This window comes from Cyrtonyx montezumae, unplaced genomic scaffold (assembly GCF_038088225.1).
Source record: "Cyrtonyx montezumae isolate F1298 unplaced genomic scaffold, pur_monq_1.0 scaffold_18, whole genome shotgun sequence".
Classification (NCBI taxonomy): Eukaryota; Metazoa; Chordata; class Aves; order Galliformes; family Odontophoridae; genus Cyrtonyx; species Cyrtonyx montezumae.
In genome coordinates, this window is record NW_027071914.1 from 14620862 (window position 1) to 14639092 (window position 18231).

The 18231-nt window shown below is 43.8% G+C and overlaps 1 protein-coding gene and 1 long non-coding RNA gene across 2 annotated transcripts; one reads left to right on the top strand and one right to left on the bottom strand.

Moving 5' to 3' along the window:
• Window positions 1-9834: 9834 nt before the first annotated feature.
• LOC136047709 (uncharacterized) lies at window positions 9835-10862 on the bottom strand. The gene is made up of 3 exons (XR_010622125.1): window positions 10799-10862; window positions 10072-10294; window positions 9835-9862 (listed from the first exon to the last, which is right to left on the bottom strand). It is a non-coding gene; the product is annotated as an uncharacterized LOC136047709 (long non-coding RNA).
• Window positions 10863-12215: 1353 nt separating this feature from the next.
• LECT2 (leukocyte cell derived chemotaxin 2) lies at window positions 12216-16811 on the top strand. The gene is made up of 7 exons (XM_065735005.1): window positions 12216-12269; window positions 12821-12953; window positions 13881-14032; window positions 14509-14679; window positions 15451-15568; window positions 16061-16215; window positions 16478-16811. The coding sequence occupies exons 1-7, from the start codon at window positions 12224-12226 to the stop codon at window positions 16666-16668; spliced, it is 966 nt and encodes a 321-aa protein (XP_065591077.1). The 5' UTR covers window positions 12216-12223; the 3' UTR covers window positions 16669-16811.
• The last annotated feature ends 1420 nt before the right edge of the window (window positions 16812-18231 follow it).

Consider the following 18231-nt stretch of genomic DNA (forward strand, 5'->3'; position numbering starts at 1 on the left):
ATGCAAGATAGGTACAGATAGGCATTTCCAGCACCCACACTGGTGCTCTGAATTTTCAAGGCTTGTCAAAAATCCCAATAGTCAAACTCCCTGAAAGCTCTTTTAAACAAACAAACATTTTCCAAAGTGAAAAATGGAATAAAAAAGAATGTTGAACGCTCATCTGAAGATCCTCTCAGCGTATTATTGCTGGGAATACTTTCATAGGCAGTTGTGTCTTTGGTCAGCTCATCAGCCTTACTCTGGACTTCAGTGATGTACACTTTAAAATACGACTCAGGGAATTCCCCAGACATACTCCTCCAGGGATTTCTTGGAGCAGAAATTTCCCAAATTAGGAATTGTATCTGGATCCTACCAAGGTCTGAGCCAGCAGGCTGACTTCTGACTTCTGGACAGACCCTTATTATTTTAGCCCAGAAGGCACTAGAAGAAAAACAAAAACAAAAACATGAGACACCCAATGGCATATCCCAATAGCAAGTTGAACACAAAGACCAGCTATCCTCCTTCGTCTTGTCCTTGTGTAAAGAACACATGTCGTGCACTGGATGACACACCAAATCTTGTGGGATATTAAAACACGTGGCTCATCAGCATGCTGAGTATAGCAGCACTGTGCTGAGGAAGGTCACCTCCAGCAGGACCAAACCAAGGGCACGAGCACAACATGCCTCAGCCACGTGTGCTGCATTTTCAATTGGAAGACTTCCCAGACCTCACTGTGCAGGTTGGAAAGGCAGGTCACATCTCTTTAGCCTGTTCCTCTGCAGCTTTCTAAAAGACTGAGCAACCTCTGAGCACCACGAAGCCAGCAGCCTGCCAACCTGCAGCCAAGCACCTCCTGACAATCTTCAGTTTTCTTTTCTCCTTCTACCTCATCCCCTTTGAATCCATCAGATGGGGAGATGAGCAGTGCCACAGGAACCAGACCTTTCTGCTAAATCCCTTCCAGATGTCCACAGCCACAAACTGTCATTGACAAGAGTCTAATGATGAGTTACTCCCTGAAGCAATGGCTACTGTTTCCTGGCAAAAAACAAAAAACCTTGGTTCTTGCCCTCTCAACCTGTTGCAATACTCACAGCATTAAATTCCTCACCATTCTTCAAATGCATTTTGATCAGTGCATGACTGGTGTATTGGATCTTCCCTGTATCTCTAGCTGCTCACGAGCTCAGGAGCTATTTCTCCAGGCTCAGTCAGCCTCAGACAAATCAACACTATTCATGGTGGAGATTCCTGACGTTGGTCTTTTGCCTTCCTTTCATTTGAATTAGTGGATGCAATCTGAAAAGTGCCACGGGCCAGGAAAGGCTTTCTTCCATGGAAAGCATCAGGGGTGGGCAGGCAGGATGGACTGATGCAGCATGGCTCATCTTGCTCCCAACCACACCAGCACAGAGAAAAGATATCCAGCAGCTCGCCCACCTTGGCACAGGGGCTGCAGTGACATGCCAAGCCAAAACTTGGGCTGAAAGCTCTAAGGACTTCTCTTTCCATGTAGGTGCTTATTAGCATAACCCCACTTGGGGAGATTTCTTCCTTTATCCTTTGAATTACAAAAACCATTTCAGAACTTGACCCCCACAAAGTCTGGGCTACACATCAGTTTTAAGAGGCTGAAAATAGTGATGGGTTCTTTACAGCGAGCAAAAAAAAAAAAATACTACTCACAGTCTGTCATTTGGGATTACAAACGTGAAGTCTGCTTTTTTGACATAATCCTCCTGATTTAAGCTTGTGGTTTCCGTGTGCAGTTTCCACTAACGTTAGTGTAAGTCATCTGGGCAGATCTCTCCCTGGCTGGCAGGTTCAACTCATGGAGCGTTATCCTTCATCCCTGGGTTTGGGGTTTGCCTGGGCAGCCTCTGTGGTGGGGATGAGGTGTAGGTTCCAGGCACCCAAAGCACCAGGGAAGGTTTGCAAATGGCTCTGGGAGCAGGGCTCCTGAGCCCAGGATAGGAACAAGCACCAGGGATCTGCTAGATAAAGCAGAAAGCCAGACATTGCTCACCCCTTGCACTGCAGGAGCTGTGGGTTTGATGTTCTGCCTGGTGCCAGGCCAGCTTCAGCCCAACTCCCACAGCAACACACCGCAAACGGAGGAAGTGGGAAACAGAGCAACTCAGCAAAATCCCAGGCTGGGAGGTTTGGTTGCAAAAACACAAACGTGCTGTAAAAACGTAGAGTCATCTCATTAAAGACACTGCTGCCTCATTTTAAGTCAAACCCACCAGTCTGGTGGAGGATGGTTCCCATCACAGTCAGCCCGATGGCGATGCCACCAGCAGCAAACCAGCACTGCCAGGAAATGAAATTGCCCAACTGGTCCTCACCAACCCCTTCGCATCGATGGCAGTTGGATGCCTGGCCCAAACACCGCCTTAAACCCCCACGTGACTTCACAAAAAAATTTCTCACGTTTTTGGATTAGAATTGGGCTTTTCCCATTTGTTCTGCCCACTGGGAAAAGTCTGGCACTAACTTCAGTCCCTGGTGGTATCGCCTCATGTTCTGCTTGGTCTGTAAAAAGCAGAAAACGAGGAAGAAAATGTCCTAGCCATTAAATAAAAAGCACGTGGTAGGGGAGCAGAGTCAAAAGTGTAGGAAGCAATGAGGGGACAAGCTAAGACAGGTGAAATCCAGTCCGTAAGACACTCATCAAGAAAATTTCCTGCTAAGTCTTAGCTCAGACCTCTCTTTAGCCAGGAAAACATTTTCCTTCCTTTCAAGGGCTATCGCATTTTTCAGAATAAAAAGCAATTGAAAGGCCTGGTATGGGGAATCTGAGCTACTGTTTGAACCCTGTAAGCTCCTAAATAATTAGAGACATTCACTGGCATTACATTAAGATAAATGATTCCATATAGTCCAAATGTAATCTGTACTCCTAGGCTCAGGGTAGCTGTAGGAACAAAGAAACATTGTACAGAAATCTCCCCATGATCTTTTCACATTAGAAAAATGATGCGGTTGGTTTTGAAGATCAATAGAATTTGTTGTTGTTTTATCATTATTATCCATGTGTGCTGTAAAGGAATTTGGGCAATATGTGGCGCGTGACACGCAAGAAATAAATGATAGCAACAATCAGGATCCCTAATCCACGCAGATCAGTGCTCTAACAAGTGTTAGAAAAGCTCCAGGAGGAAAGGGAGAGCTGGCACAGCTCTGCCTCCAAAGCAGGTGAACATGAGGCTGCACAGAGCACATTTCTGCACAAAGAGAGGGGAGAGGGCTGTGGAGGTGACGGGGAAGCCCACTTGGCTACACTCGTGGCTTTGAGAGAAATAGCCATCTCAGCAAAGGGAGGTGGGACTGCAAACAAAACGTGGGAGACATGGCAACGTCCCTGCAAATATTTTCCACGTCTGGGAGCAGACAGCTAGCGATGAATGAAAAAGTACAAGTTGCACAGACGTACGTGTTTGGGGCTTTTCTGTTTGCTTGTTTTTAAAGTAAAAAAAAATAGCACCGCTTGCTAGGTCACCCTTGCCAAGGGGTAGCTCTAATCCATTCCTCTGGCCATTTCTGTTGAATTTTCCTCTCCACAATTTGCTAAACAGATGCATTTCTATGGTTACCACGGCTCGCTACTGATACTCCTCAAGCATACCACACATTTTTGCTGGGAGAGCCACAGATGCGGAGACGATGCCGAGCGGGTCACGCTCACCCAACTGCCCCAGAGCTCGTGGCCACGGCAGGGTGGTGGCAGAGCTGGAACCTGACCCTTCCTTTTGGGAACAGATGCCATCTCACGTGGACTGAAATACTTGGTGCTGCCATAGGACTGCACCGTGGGAGCCCCTGGCTGCCTGCCGTGCTGCATCCAGCATCTCCTCCTGCTGGGGAATCAGTGGGGGTTGTGTGGTCAGCCCCTATCCTGCAGCCCCCCTCCCCTGGTTTGGCACACATGCACACACCCAAGCAGACACGCACGGGATGGGTGGATTTGTAGGCCAAAATTGCTGTGTTAAATTCAGATTATTATTATTATTTTAACAAGCAATTACTAATTTCCACCGAGAGATTATGTGTTTTCCTACTTTTGATGTCTAATAAGCTAATTTCAGTCTAGAGGTCGTATAATTTCCCACTTTTGAAGTCTAATGAGTAAATTGCATGGAAACCTCTGCAAAGTACAGAACACGTTAATAAATGTATAGTCCCTTTCTCCAAGACTTCCAACTTTAAATCAAATGCACAACAACCAGATGTTTTTCACATTACTGCATTTCAAGGTTTTACTGGAAGTGATCTCATCATACATACTTAATGTAGGTGTCCAACTGTGCATGTTATTCATATCACGAATGAGACCTTGCAGCTTTAGGACACTGTGTGGCAAACACAAGTATTGTTTAAAGTGGATAAAGCTGAAGCTAAGCTTGCCACTGGGAGATGAAGGAAACCAAATTGGATGCAATGCACTGATTTTGATGAGTGTCAGAAGCAAGGAAATTATATCGCTCAAACGTTTGAGCTTATTGTTAGGAAACACTGAGCCACTGTTTCTGGGAAAGATATTGAATTTAGCCAATCTAGGAAATCAAAGACTTCTCTGTTTTTCTTTGAAGCAGGCAATTAACTGCAAATGCAAAAGATTGAGACCAGAGCAGAGGCAAAGCTGAAACTAAAAATATGTTTTTCAAAGAAAATTAAGAAAAAAAATAGCTTGCTTGCAAGGAAGAATGGAATTGTATTTCAGAAGGAAAACATTGCTTCACTGCTTTTGTAGAAAATATATACAGTTAAGATTTGAACTTTCTGTTAAGAAGCATGGCAAGATGGCAGAGCAAGGCATCCTCCTTCCCAAAGGGACCTTTGGTCATCAGGGGAATACCCATCACGGACTCTGATCAGAAAAAAGTAATTAGTCACCTACTAATTACCAGCAAGAAGCATGCTGTAAGTTATTCACGTCTCGCTAAGCAGAAGAGTCCATTTTCTCATCACCCACAGCAGCCCAACCCCTGAGCAAGATGCTGAGTTGGCTGAAGAACATGAGAAATCTCTCAGGAAGGATTCTCGGGGGCTGCCATACTCTTCTTGGTTCCTTCCTCTGCTGGAAAACCCACAGGAGCTCAGAACGTGCAGAAGCATTTACACACCATGGGTGGCTCTGAACCAAGGGGCCGTGGGGAAGGAGGAAGAGCACTGTTTGCTTTGAGAAATGCATGGAATCATCTCGCCTTTCCCTTCACACCAATTCACCCTGACCTGCTCCAAAGCCATTCTCCTACACAGACCACATTCTTGTGCCACTCTGCCACAGCTTTCCAGGGCATATTTGATGGCCAAGGATCCCAAGGAGGAGCAGCCAGCAGAAGGGACACCACAGGCCCTTCCCACAGGGCCAGCCGGGACTCACTCACACCACAAGCAGCAGTGAAGCAAGACTTTGGTTTCCTGTTTCAGAGATGAGCGTTGTTCACCCCATTTCCCAGCCCCTTCACATGGAAAGAAAAGAGGAACCTGGAGTGACTCATTTTTACTTTCTGCCACAAAGAGGAGAGTCACCAAGCTGCAAATTCATGCCTCTTGCAGCTAGGTCTGAGAAGGGTGGGTGGGAGCTCTCCAAGTCTTGGTGCAAGACCAAGGATTGCATTGGCACACATGGACAAAGAGTCACATTTGTATACCCTTTAGTGACACCTAGAGATGGCTCAAAATGCACACATAAATCACACAGCCACAAGAAGAAGAGCACATTGTCCCACACTGTACTTAGACCAGAGCTGAGGCCCTTGGCTGAGTCCTGGGATGTCAGTGGAAGCAGCAGGCCTGCATACAGGTGCATAGTGAAATTCCTATAGAAAACAGATCACTTTTTGGCACTAATTAGGTTAATATCCAACAGCAGCCAAGGCAATAAGGGGTGCTCTGCCCCATACAGATGGCACAGCCAAGGTTTTGGCTCTCTTCCTTCGCAAGAGGAATAAATTTGGCACAGCGCTTTCATCCCACTCACCAACACCCTTCAATAATCTTTGTAAGCAGCACGCAGCAAGGAGAGTTTGCAAATATTTTTCACAGGGAGCACAATTTAATTTAGATCTGTAGCTCATTATGAAGAGAAGATAGAGACTGCATCCAATTAGGCTGCACTCAGTTCGTGTTCCAGACCTTAAAAAGACCATGAAATCCCCATTCCCATCTGAGATGTACTGTTTGCATGTTGAATATTTGCAGAGGAGGTTTTGCAAGCCATCAGATGACTTTTGCAGTCCTCATTATCCCCATGCCAATTGCTGTCAATCATCAGCGGTGCTGTAAAATAAATAAATCCCACACCGCTGCAAAGGGGTCAGGAACCTGCTGGAGCTCCAGCATTCACACTGCACTGCTCACCACTGACTGAGCTCAGCACAAAGCCCACTGCTACGAGAGTAACACGGCCCTGAGCCTCCTCCAGCATCAGCCCTGGGTCTGTGGTCCCGTGAAAACCTCCTCTGCTGCTTTTCAAGGAGAGAGCAGAGCGCTGGGTGAGCACAATGCCAGCACACACAGTGCTGCTGCTGCACAAGCAACCATATCTGCTGGGTTTTTTTTTTTTTCTTTGTTTGTTTTAGCTTTTTTGCAACCGGGTTTGAAAAATTAATAATAATTAAAAGTTAAAGGCAAAAGTGTGTTTGCTAGTTAAAGCAACTGCTTGATCCCTGGCAATTTCCCAGCGGGGTATCTGAGCACTAACGCACTACTTTGCTACCTGCAATACTGAAAGCTCCTAATGGAGGGAAAGCAATGCCCTGCCCTTGTTACAAACACTGAGCAGATGCTGAGGACAAACCTCCTGCCCTCTGCTTGCCCTGCTGCCTTATTGATAGATACTGCACATGGCTGCGTATCAAAGAGTTGCCAGAATGAACTACAACACTGTTGTACTTCTCTCCGAAATTAACTAGAGATCCTTTTCGATGTGGGCATTAAATAATTCTAGTTTTCAGACAGCAGAAAGCGCCTGAAGTCTCTTCTCCCCTTCTTTTGTTCTTTTGGAATAAAAGGAAGTGAGGGCTGAGTACACCCCTGGGATCGGCTGTGCAGACTCGAGAATCGCCTGCACCCTCTGCTGGGAGCTCTGAGCAGAGCTGTGCAGGCAGAGCACGCAATCTCCCTGCTGTTGTTGTCCAATAGAAGAGGTTTTTTTTTTCCCTAGAGCACCCACCAGCCACCCCAAACACAAAGGTTTTGGGACCAGAGGCTTTCCAGAGCCACAGCTCTCTCATTTTTCACATTATCACCACTAAACCAAAGCTGTGTGTCCAAGCAGGGCCTTGCAGACAAGCAGGATTTTCTTATCAGAGCCACAGGAGCATGCAGGCTGCCTGCAGACACTTGATTGTTTCCTAAGACTTCCCTAGCCATCATTGCATCAAAGCAACAGAGCCTGGGGAGAATTTAATTAACCCTCACCAGCCAACAGAAGGAAATAGCACAGCACAACAGGCTGCTTTCCAAGAGAAGCCATACAGGAAAGCTATCAGCAGCCCCAGCGATAAGATACGGGGCAGGGAATGAGTGTGGATTTAATGGTGCAAGAGGGATTTATTGCAGATCCTCTCTTAATGGCACAACATCGTTATCATCGCCAAAATACATCTTCAGCTGCAGGAGGCTGATAGTGCCAGTAGTATTTATAGTATTGCAAAGCAGCAATGTCACCCCCAGGTGCACCAGGAGGGCCATGGATGTACTCGGGATGTGGCACAGATCCTCAGCTCTGAGGCTGTCAAAATGGAAGAGTTGCTGCTGGAAAAATCATTGCTTAGTGTTTAAATGGGATGTTCCTTCTAGTTAAAGCGAGAGTTAATTCAGGTGACCTCAGCAGCCAGCTCTGGACATAACATTTGTGTCTCATTGCTCAGGGAAATGTGGGCCCCTGACCTGACACTGCCTATGGAAGCAGCTCCTTCACTGCCCATCTCTTCTCATGCAAAAGCATATGCAATATAAATACGTGTACAAGAGAAATACTACTTAGACCTCTGAATAGTGGCAGGAAGGAGAGATCTTTCCCCCTGAACGCATTTGAGAGAATGGCTGCTTTTTCCTAATCAGGATCATGGCAGCAAGCAGGGATTACTGTAGAGTCAGCAGCTTTAATCCACCAACACTAAAAACACCCTCGAATGGGCAGTGGAAATGCAATAGCTGAAACACTCTGCTGTACTTCAGCCTTGACAGTGGTTGGTAATTGTATGGTTCCCACCCTGAGCCCTGCCAAGGGGCTGCTCCCACATGGTCCTTGTTTCTGCAAGGGCAGAGCTCTGCCAGTCTCAGCACAGCACTTCTCCAGCTCTGCAGGGATCCTTGTCCTTTCTGCCCTGTTTGCATTGTAACTTCATTCTAAAGAGCAGCAGCAAAGTTTTCCTCAGTGTTCCCTTATAACCCCTGCTAACACCTGGCTTTGCCGGCATATTAATAGAGGCACAATAAATTAAACGTGGAGGCTTCAGTCGGAGCTGCACACCACTACAGGGCTTCATCTTCAGCTCACATCTGGCAAAGAGAGGCCACGCACTCACAGCATGGTGCAGACATTCAAAGACATGAGGCAGTGAGCCCGGTGGCTGGGCAGCTAGCACAGCCCGATGGTTTCCCAGAGACACTACAACCAACTCTGCTCAGACAAAGCCTATTCCACCCTTGTGACAAATCCTCTCTCATCTCAGCCTACTCAAGTGATCAGAAGCCTGATTATAGATTAAGAGCAATTTGTTTTCTGTTGTGTCAGATTGATTTTCACCACGAAAGCCCACACTTAATTGCACGGGTAAATAATTCTACAGTTAATTTTTAAGTCATAATTTCAATGTTAACGTTGGGAACAAAATGTGTTTTCTTTAATGGCACAGTGCACAAAGCTCAGCTGGGAGGCAAAGGCCCAGCAGCGATTTGTTCCCAGGCTCAACAAGAAGGGCAAAGCCAAATTGTTCTTTCAAATAAATCTAGGAAGAGAACTCCAAAACTACAATTACCATCCTACAACATTACATAACACGTGGTTCTTGCTTATCCAATTCTTTGGGGTTACACCTCCATAGAAGAGCTTTATGGACCAAGCGATCAGGTTTGGACACTGGTGGCATCCCACAGAGCTGCAGCATGTGTAGGGGAGATGATGTGGCAAACCAGCTCTCTTATTGATGCTTCTACCCATGTGATTTACTGTGACTTCCTACAAATTTCTCATTTTTCTGTCTTTTTCTTCCAAAAAAAACGTAATAAAAAAATTAAACATTATACCATTTGTGAGATGGATGTACCACAGACTGTACCTGACTTTTACCTAGAAAATGAAGCTTGACATGCTTTGCTTACCATCTGTTCCTTCTGCTCACAAGATGAGGAATATTTCTGAACTGCTTCTGTACTCATATGCTGGGCCCCAACCTGGCAAGGCCAAGCACCCAGTGGAAGGCCCAGGTTTGCTTTCCCTCTCTGAGTCTCAGATGTCTCTTCAGACTCCCACAGAAGAATGAGCTTGAGCAGACAGTTCTGCTATTTAAAAATTGACTGTATTGCACAGCGCATAGTGAGAACACTTATTGCCTCTAATGTGCTCTGATCATCTTAGAATTGATTTAAAAGTCATGTGGATTATAACACCCAGCAGTTATAAGCTGAGGGTTTGTATGAGCAGAAAAGGTTGATTCATAACCCAGTTAAACCTTAGTTTGATTAGTTCCCCCCCAAGTGCTGGAACACCGTCCTGAAAGGAAAACTGCACCTGAAGAAGGAAAGGAACCTGAAGTCTCCTACCTGCTCGGTGGGGCCATCAGCTACTTGGGGAGAAACGTGCTGAGGAACCAGAATGTCATCGCAAACACCACACCTAGCTCCTCCACGAAGCTGTCTGAAGGGGAAAAGGAGGTAAGAATGACATTTCTCTCCTTTCAAACCAAAGCAGCCATTATATTGTGCTCACAAGTAAAGCATGAAATGGTTCAGACTGACGTTGGAGGCACATAGCAAGGCACTAACGAATGCAAAGAATAACTCTGCTAACTAAACTCCATCCTTCTCCAAAGTCTGTAGCTGTGAGCATCAGCCCTGAGCAGCCACCTTTGAGCCTGATCCTGTCACAGGGGAGGAAGTGGTGCAACTGCAGCACCCATGCAACACCACGGTTGTCCCATATCCTTCTGTTGGTGTGTGCTAAGGGCCCAGCTGGGTTCTTTCACAACCACTCGTCCCAACTGTTGGATTAACGCCTCTGTTGCCCAATGCAGGAATCCCACCAGCATCACTTCACAGCTGTTGCCCAACAGGCCAGGCCTGCAGCTCCCTGGGAGACAAGGGATGCACCGAGAAGCCTGAACTCCCATCACACAAACTTGAAAAAACATTTTTTTTTTCTTTCTTTAAGGATACTCCACCAGAACTGCATTAGACATGTCATTGTACCAAACGATATTTTGACATGGTTTAGAAAGGGCAGAGCAAGATGCAAGATAGTTAACATCTTTCACAAAGAAGATTTTAAGAACATACACAGCTACAAGCAATGTGAAGTAAAATCTGTCACACAAATGAGATGGGAAAAATGCAAAGGTGGGGCCTTGGGGCAGCAAGTGGCATTGCACCACCTCCTGAAGAGAGGTTCTGAGCTCTGCTGTCCTCCAACAGTTGTCTGGGGACTGAAAACAGGTGACAGACAGCAGCCAGCAAAGTTTGTTGGCATGCACAAATATTCTCACACAGAGAGGTGCAGAGCTCTAATGTGTTCTGGAAGTCCCAAGTAATTTAACCAAGACATGCAATCTAAGATCCAACAAATGTAGATGATTACCTGAAGTCTGCTGAAGTCCAAGAGGAAGTGAGGGACCTGGGCCATGGAAAAGCACAAGCTGACTAATAATACTTGGGTCATTTCTGAGAGCTTTAGTAGCTGGAAAAATGAAGCCTAGAAAGCTGGAAACAACATATTTACAGAAGTACTTGTTAGGTGGCTGCAAGTGTGAGAAACAGCATTTCCTTCTGGCAAGACAGAGGAGAAAGCAGCAAGGATAAAATCACTGAAGTCACTTGTAACAATGCCAGGGAAGACCAAAATATTCCAAGGGGCTGATGTTGGCTGTAAAAAAGCTTGGAAGTACGAGGCAGGAATTTGTCACCAGCTGCTTGTTGCATGGAGTTTTTTGGGGAAAATACAGTGTGCAAATGCTCTTTGTCAGCAAGAAGCTCACAGTCACATCTGTTCCTCCTCTGAACAACACACGCAGGCTTTGCTGAGGTCACAGTTTCTTGGAGTTCTGGATAGCTTATGGGAGAGCTTCTTGACTTCTTTAAATTTTGTGTTAACAAAAACATATTCAGAAAGAAAATCTAATGACCTTCTATGAGAAGTATGGAAAAGCTGAATGGAAGGGGCAATTAAAAGACATTAATCAGCTTGCCTAACAGTTCAATAGCTGAAGTCAAGCAGATGCTAAATGAATCATTAAAAAACAAATTCGATTTTTCCTTTTTTTAAACTCCTTGTCAGTTATGCAGTGCAACTGTGGTTTGCAACCATCCATTCCAGAACCTGAAGAGGTTTTAACAAAAATTTCATTGTCAAAAAACAGGGTTCCAGTGCAAAGACTCCATGGATTTATGTCCAGACTAGGTGAAGATATCAGATGAATAAGAACAGATTTCTATGCAAAAGCATCCGCATTTCTTCGCTTAAGTAAATATCTGTACTACAACAATCATTACACATCCATGTGTTCTCTGCTATGCTGTTAGAAAGCCATAAATGAGCACAAACACCTGCGGAGGAGGTACTGGAACCAGCAGTGAAGGACAAACTACTGATGCCCACGACAGACAATACACAGCGTTTTGCCAATCTTTTCTCACCAGCTGAATCCTCTGGATCATATTCATGGTTCCTACAAATTTTGGCCTAAATGTGTCCTTGCTTGGGGAAGGAGAAGAAAAAGCATTAAGAAATGGTTCAACCAAAGCTTCCTGAAGTGTGGGATTGTTCGTTTCCATCTGTTAATGTGTGCTAAGACACCCGTTACTTTACCTGTCTTTCCCAACCAGCTCTAAAAACCGTTATATTTTGCAGATATCTTCAGTGCCTAATATGGCAACGCTGTCTGCTCAGAGCTGTAATACTTTGCTCAGGACTGATTGGCCAACCCAACAGACTCACACTTTGGAAAACACATAAATACTAGAGAGAGATGCTGTAGGATGCCTTTGAGTAGCTCAAAGGCACAAGATGCCAGCCCTCAGCCTCATCGCCCTGGTCAGCCTGGTGTCCACTGGTGAGTTGGGACTGTTTGTCTTGAGTCTGTTGAGGCAGACACTAATGAATTACTGAAATTAATTTCAATAAATAAAGCTATGTTATTTAAATGTTTTTATAAAAAAACCAACATAGTAATGCATGCTAGTATAGCTGTTAAAAAATAGAAAAGGGCATGTTTTTGCAGATAGAGCTGTACTGAAGTGTTTTGTTTTTTTTTCATGAAAAAAGTAGTCGGTATTAAATATATATATTATAAGAAATCTGTGCCTATAGCTTTACTTTCTTTTGCTGTACGTACCTTACAAAAATCAAGGCACAAAGCTTCCAGGAAAGGGGTCAAATATGCATAAGGGTAATTCAATATTCTTATAGCTATAATGTGTGGCATTATGAAAGCCTACAAACCATAATTAACCTGTAATTAAGGAAGAAACCTCTCTTCTGTGGCAGAAGTCATGACACGTGTCTTCCATATTGATGCATTTTGCAGCTTACCACTTCCAGTTATATGGCACTAACGTGTTCCTATGTTTTTTTTTCCCTTGTTTTCCTCTTCTGCACGGGCAGTTTCCACCAGGCAGTGGGAGGTGCACCCTCCCCAGCAGCAGGGCAGGCACTGGGCGCAGATATGCAGTGGGAACCCTTTCAACAGAATCCGGGGCTGTGACAAATACGGCTGTGGCAATTATGGAGCCAACAGGTAACAGGGCGGGCAGCAGGGACCTGCAGCAGGGTGGCTTTCCTACATCAACTGTTCACAAAGAGTGAGGTTTCACCAACCTTTAAAAGCCAAAGGCTTGCTACTATTCCGCCGTCTTTCACTGAGGTCTAAGAACAATACACAAAATCACCAGTAGTGCCTTTCATATACCACTGATTAATATTTCTGCTCTACTTTAAACGAAAGAAAACTTTTCTACGTTTTCTCTTACTCATTTTGAGATGTTACTTAGCAATCGCACTGAAGGACATCAGTATCATTTTGACTAATGGATGTATGGCTAAAGAAGAGTGATCACTAAACAAAAACTAGCAGGCTGAGTAGGAACAGCAATGGAAAGCATTCCAAGGACTACTGTAATTCATTCGTGGCTCTTACAGATCAGATACTTAGCAAGCAATCATCAGTAGAGCTTATAGGAAGCCTTACAGAGTACTTTACACAAGCTAAAGATCTGCAGACACCACTGTCTCTGCATAGGCACCTTATAACAGAGAAGGATATGCTGTCCTAAAAACTCTCCTTCTAGCTGAGAATATTCTGTGATTCTGTGACCTCCAGCACATAACTTAAGAATTGCTAAGGGAGAAAATGCCATATATACAATTCTATTTACATGGCACAGATGCATTTTGGGGTGCAACAGGGTTACTGTAATGGTATGAAGCATCCCATGACTTTGGGAGTTAAGAACACCCATTAAAGTTCAAAATTCTGCCCCTCCTTTGAAGTGGATCATACTAATACAAACACTTGGCAATAAAAATGATTGAAACCACTATCTTTTCCCATTTCACTACAGACGTAAAGCCTTACGTTTTTAGGGAAGCTTCACACGTAGTGCTAAGGGATCCATCCATACTATTAGGTCTGACAGATGGCATAATTAGTTAATTATGTCTTCAGACAGGGTAAAGGAGAAAAGCACAAGGGCGTGGATGTCATCTGCTCTGATGGAGCAACAGTGTATGCTCCCTTCAGCGGCCAGCTCTCCGGACCCATTCGATTCTTTCATAACGGAAATGCCATTGATGATGGAGTCCAAATCAGTGGGTCAGGCAAGTAATAACAGCACATATGCCACAAGGCAGGCACAAGCAATCTTAGTTAAGATATTCCTGCTGCTCTTCAAGTCGAGCAGAGTGCTGCTGATTTAGTCTCTCTACTGAAGCATCACTACGCTGCTGCTCAGAAATACCAAAAGCACCAGCAGGACACAGCTCTTTTCTTGGAGAGAAGGGAGCTGAAAAACAGGTAGCAGAAAAAACAACCCCAAGCCAAACAAATTTTGCAAAACAAAACATCTGAACTCAGTTTTGCTGAGAATGTTTTCCCATCCCTATTTTCCAACCCCTCATTTTTCTTTTTCCTCTTTTCTATAGGGATCTGAATACTTTCATGATTGTTGGTACCTGACTCCATTTCTGCTTCACCACTGTAGCCCTCAATAACAGCCCAGCGAGGAAGATCTCTTGTACTCTGCCTCAGCAGATACAGCTTTTGTTGCCTGACCTTCCTCTCCCATCTTTTCCAGGTTACTGTGTAAAACTCGTCTGTATTCATCCCATCAGATACCACGGCCAAATCCAGAAAGGGCAACAACTTGGAAGAATGCTGCCAATGCAAAGAGTGTTTCCTGGCATTGTGTCTCACATTCACGTTGAGAACTGTGACCAATCTGATCCTACTCATCTCCTCAGACCTGGTAAAACAAAAAACAAAAACAAGCAACAAACATTTACATTTTATCATGAAAGAAAATATGTTTAATTGCAAATAAGGACAACATCAAACAACAGGAGTCTCCTCTGTCATAGGGTCTCCTCAAGAGCAACAACCAAAAGAGAGAAGATGTGTTATAGTATAACAGGACCATAGAGAGGAAGGAGCATGTATCAGCTTACCAAGCTTTATTTCTCACTCCTCACTGCCCTTCCATGGCACTGCAGCATAAATCTCAGCAACAAACCGAGTCAGATGTCTCTTCTGATCTTTCTAACTGCTTGCAATGATTCCAGTATTACATCTTAACTAGCTCAGACTTAAAATTTGCACTTGAAAACAATAAACCTAAAGATTTCGGTGATGATGCCAAAGGACTTAAGGACTTTGATGCCATCAGCTCAGGCATAGAATAAGAAAAAGCTGAATCTTCTCTTACTCCTCAGTTTACATTCTGGTTTATAACTGTGATAATCCTCTTATGCCTTTTTTCCTCTTGGAAGCACGTTCTTTACATCAGCCTGCCCTAGTTATAAAGCATTAACATGCAGTTTGAAGCATCTGTTCCACTTCTGTTTCCAAACGGGTGACAGATTTTGTGGAAGATCAAACATCAACTGAACCAGATGTAACTCCAGCACATTCCTTCTTAACTGAAATGAAAATGTAGGAGTTGCAAATATGAAATACTTTTTTTTTTAAAAAAGCTGACTAAAACAACACTACCTTTATTTCCTGTTTCTGTATTTCATAGATGTTTCACCAGCACTCCCACAACAAGATACTCACTGGGCAACAGTATGTGCTGGGAATCCTACAAATGAAATAAGAGGTTGTGATAAATACGGCTGTGGATACTTCGGAGCTCCGAGGTACTATACTTTGAGCATGTGGGGTTATTATTGCTGTGTTGGAACGGAGTTGAACTCTGTTTAAGCTCTGATAGTTCAGGTTGGACATGAGGGAACACTCAGTACAGAGGTAATGCTAGTGTCGTTCATAAAACCTCCATGCTTGGAGGTTTGGGGTTAGACAGTCGTGCCTGACCTTGATCCAATCTGCAGGTTGGACTAAACATCTTCCACAGGTACCTTCCAACCAGTATTTCCATGACTCTAGAGGTCTATTTCAAAGCTAGTGAGAAATACACACCCACCAATGCAATTTCTGAAGCTGTAAATCTAACAGGCTACATAGCAATACCTTAACTACCAAAACAGAATTTCTACAGGTTCTTCAGCTGTGGTCAATCATGGCAGCACCATCTTAGTACTACTAACCTGTTTTCAGAGCTTGTTAAGCAACGCCTCCCTGCAGAATGTCAGGCCTGGCAGACACTCCTCTAATTATGCATTTGTTTTCAGACGCAATGGTAAAGGAGAGAAGCACAGGGGTGTGGATGTCATCTGTGCTGATGGTGCAACAGTGTATGCTCCCTTTTCTGGCGAGCTGTTTGGACCCGTTAAGTTCTTTCATAATGGAAACGCCATTGATGATGGAATCCAAATCAAAGGATCAGGTATATAACTTTTCTTCCAACAGTTGTCTCAAGTTCATGTAGGATATGTTCCCTCCTTCTCACCTTCTCCCTTGGTCCCTTCATTTTTCCTTCCCTAACAAGCCAGCAATTCTGACCACTATCCCTATTTTTACACTATTTTTGCTATTACTGCACTTCCAAAATTGCTCTCTCACTGGAAAGAACAAGATTCTTTCAAATAGAATTAGTACAGAAAAATAAACACACATCATCTGAGTTTTCTTCCTTCCTCTTCAACCAGGCTTCTGTGTCAAACTGTTGTGCATCCATCCCATCAGATACCATGGTCGGATTTCTAAAGGACAAGTCCTTGGCAGAATGCTGCCAATGCAAAGAGTGTTTCCCGGGATCACATCTCATATTCACGTTGAGAACTGCGATCGCTCAGATCCTACTAGCAATCTTGAAAGGGGGAAAGGGAGAAGGAAGTGAAATGGAAATGATTTAAGTTCTGAATAAATACATCTCAGCATTCAAATGCTGTTTTTGTTCTCACATGGATGGCCTATGTCAATGAAAGAAGGAAAATGTATTCTACTAATAGAATAAAATGTACACAGTGGGCACAACAATAGATTACTGATGCAGTATTTTGGGCCTTACTTAATACTGTAAGGCCCCAACATCAACATCTGTACAAGGGAGGTACTGTGTTTTAAGAATCAGTTGCTGTGAATATTGTATCTTAGGCTTGTTTATAAACTCCACTGCATTTTGTAAAACAAATAAAGGTACTGAAAAGATTACTTCAGTTTTTGAAGGCAAACTGAGGAAAAAGTAAAGGAAAATTTACTAAAACATTCCAAAAGGCAAAGAGATACCGTTTAGAATTGTCATACCATGACTGACATCTCTATAGATAGGCAAAAAGGACTCCAAAATAAGAAATGGGATTTTGTTTGAATTTGCATTTGTAAGAGAATCAGGGAATTAGCAATGACTCATAACGAGCTTTGTCAGTCAGTAAACCTGAGATCAGCTTACCCCCTCGTGTGGCAGTACAGGTGCATTGCTGCAAGCTTCCCGCAGAAACCGAGACTTTCTGGAGTGACCGTAAACCATCTTCATCCCCTTAGGTGTCCCTGTGCTTTACTCGGAGGGTTTCAGTTGCTTTAACATCAAACTGCATCCTTGCATTACACACTGAAGAGCGAGATGTTTAGAAAGTAGAAATGATGCATGTATCATACCACTCACACATCAAAATCTAGTATCAAAACTCAAATTCAACATTAGCATCCAATGCTGCCAGTAAATTGGTATTTCACATGAAGACTAACGAATCAATTCTGTTGGTATTATCAGTTGGTCCTTATACACACTGCTCAGAACAAACACACCAAAAGAAGTCACCACATTAAAATGTGCATCACTAATAAACACAGGCCCATTTTCAAGCTTAGAGTTAGAGCAAGCCAACATTAGTAGCTTCATATAAAAGCTGCTCCAGCAGCAGAGAAAGGCACAACAATCAAATAAGCATATTGAAAGTTCCCTGGTGTGTCATTTTGGTATATAACCACTAGTGACTTCACTAACCCCATTAGGTTGGCTACAGAGGCATATAGGACTCTAGATCTTCTCAACCCTCTACAAGATTTGTCCACGTTCTGTTTCAGTTTCAGGGTACCCAAAGCTCTAGTCTGAGACACAAATGTGAAAGGATGATTATGATTCCTTGTAACTCAAACAGTTCTGCTACGTTTCCAGGTTTGCCACATTTACAACAGGACAAAGCTCAACCTAAAGGGAAGATGAGCACAGACAGATAAGAGTCTAGGATCAGTGCAGGTATTAGATCAGTTTATTACGTTTACAGTTAAAGCAAATCAAACATCTTAAACCAAGAACTGCTTGGAAATACCTCAGTCTTTTTTTTAATTCTCTTACTTACAGAAGCAAATGCTTGGGTAATAATCACTAGTAACCAGAGCCAGATGCTTCTCTTCTTAACTGTGCAAGAAGCAATAATGCATTATTGATTTAGACATGCAC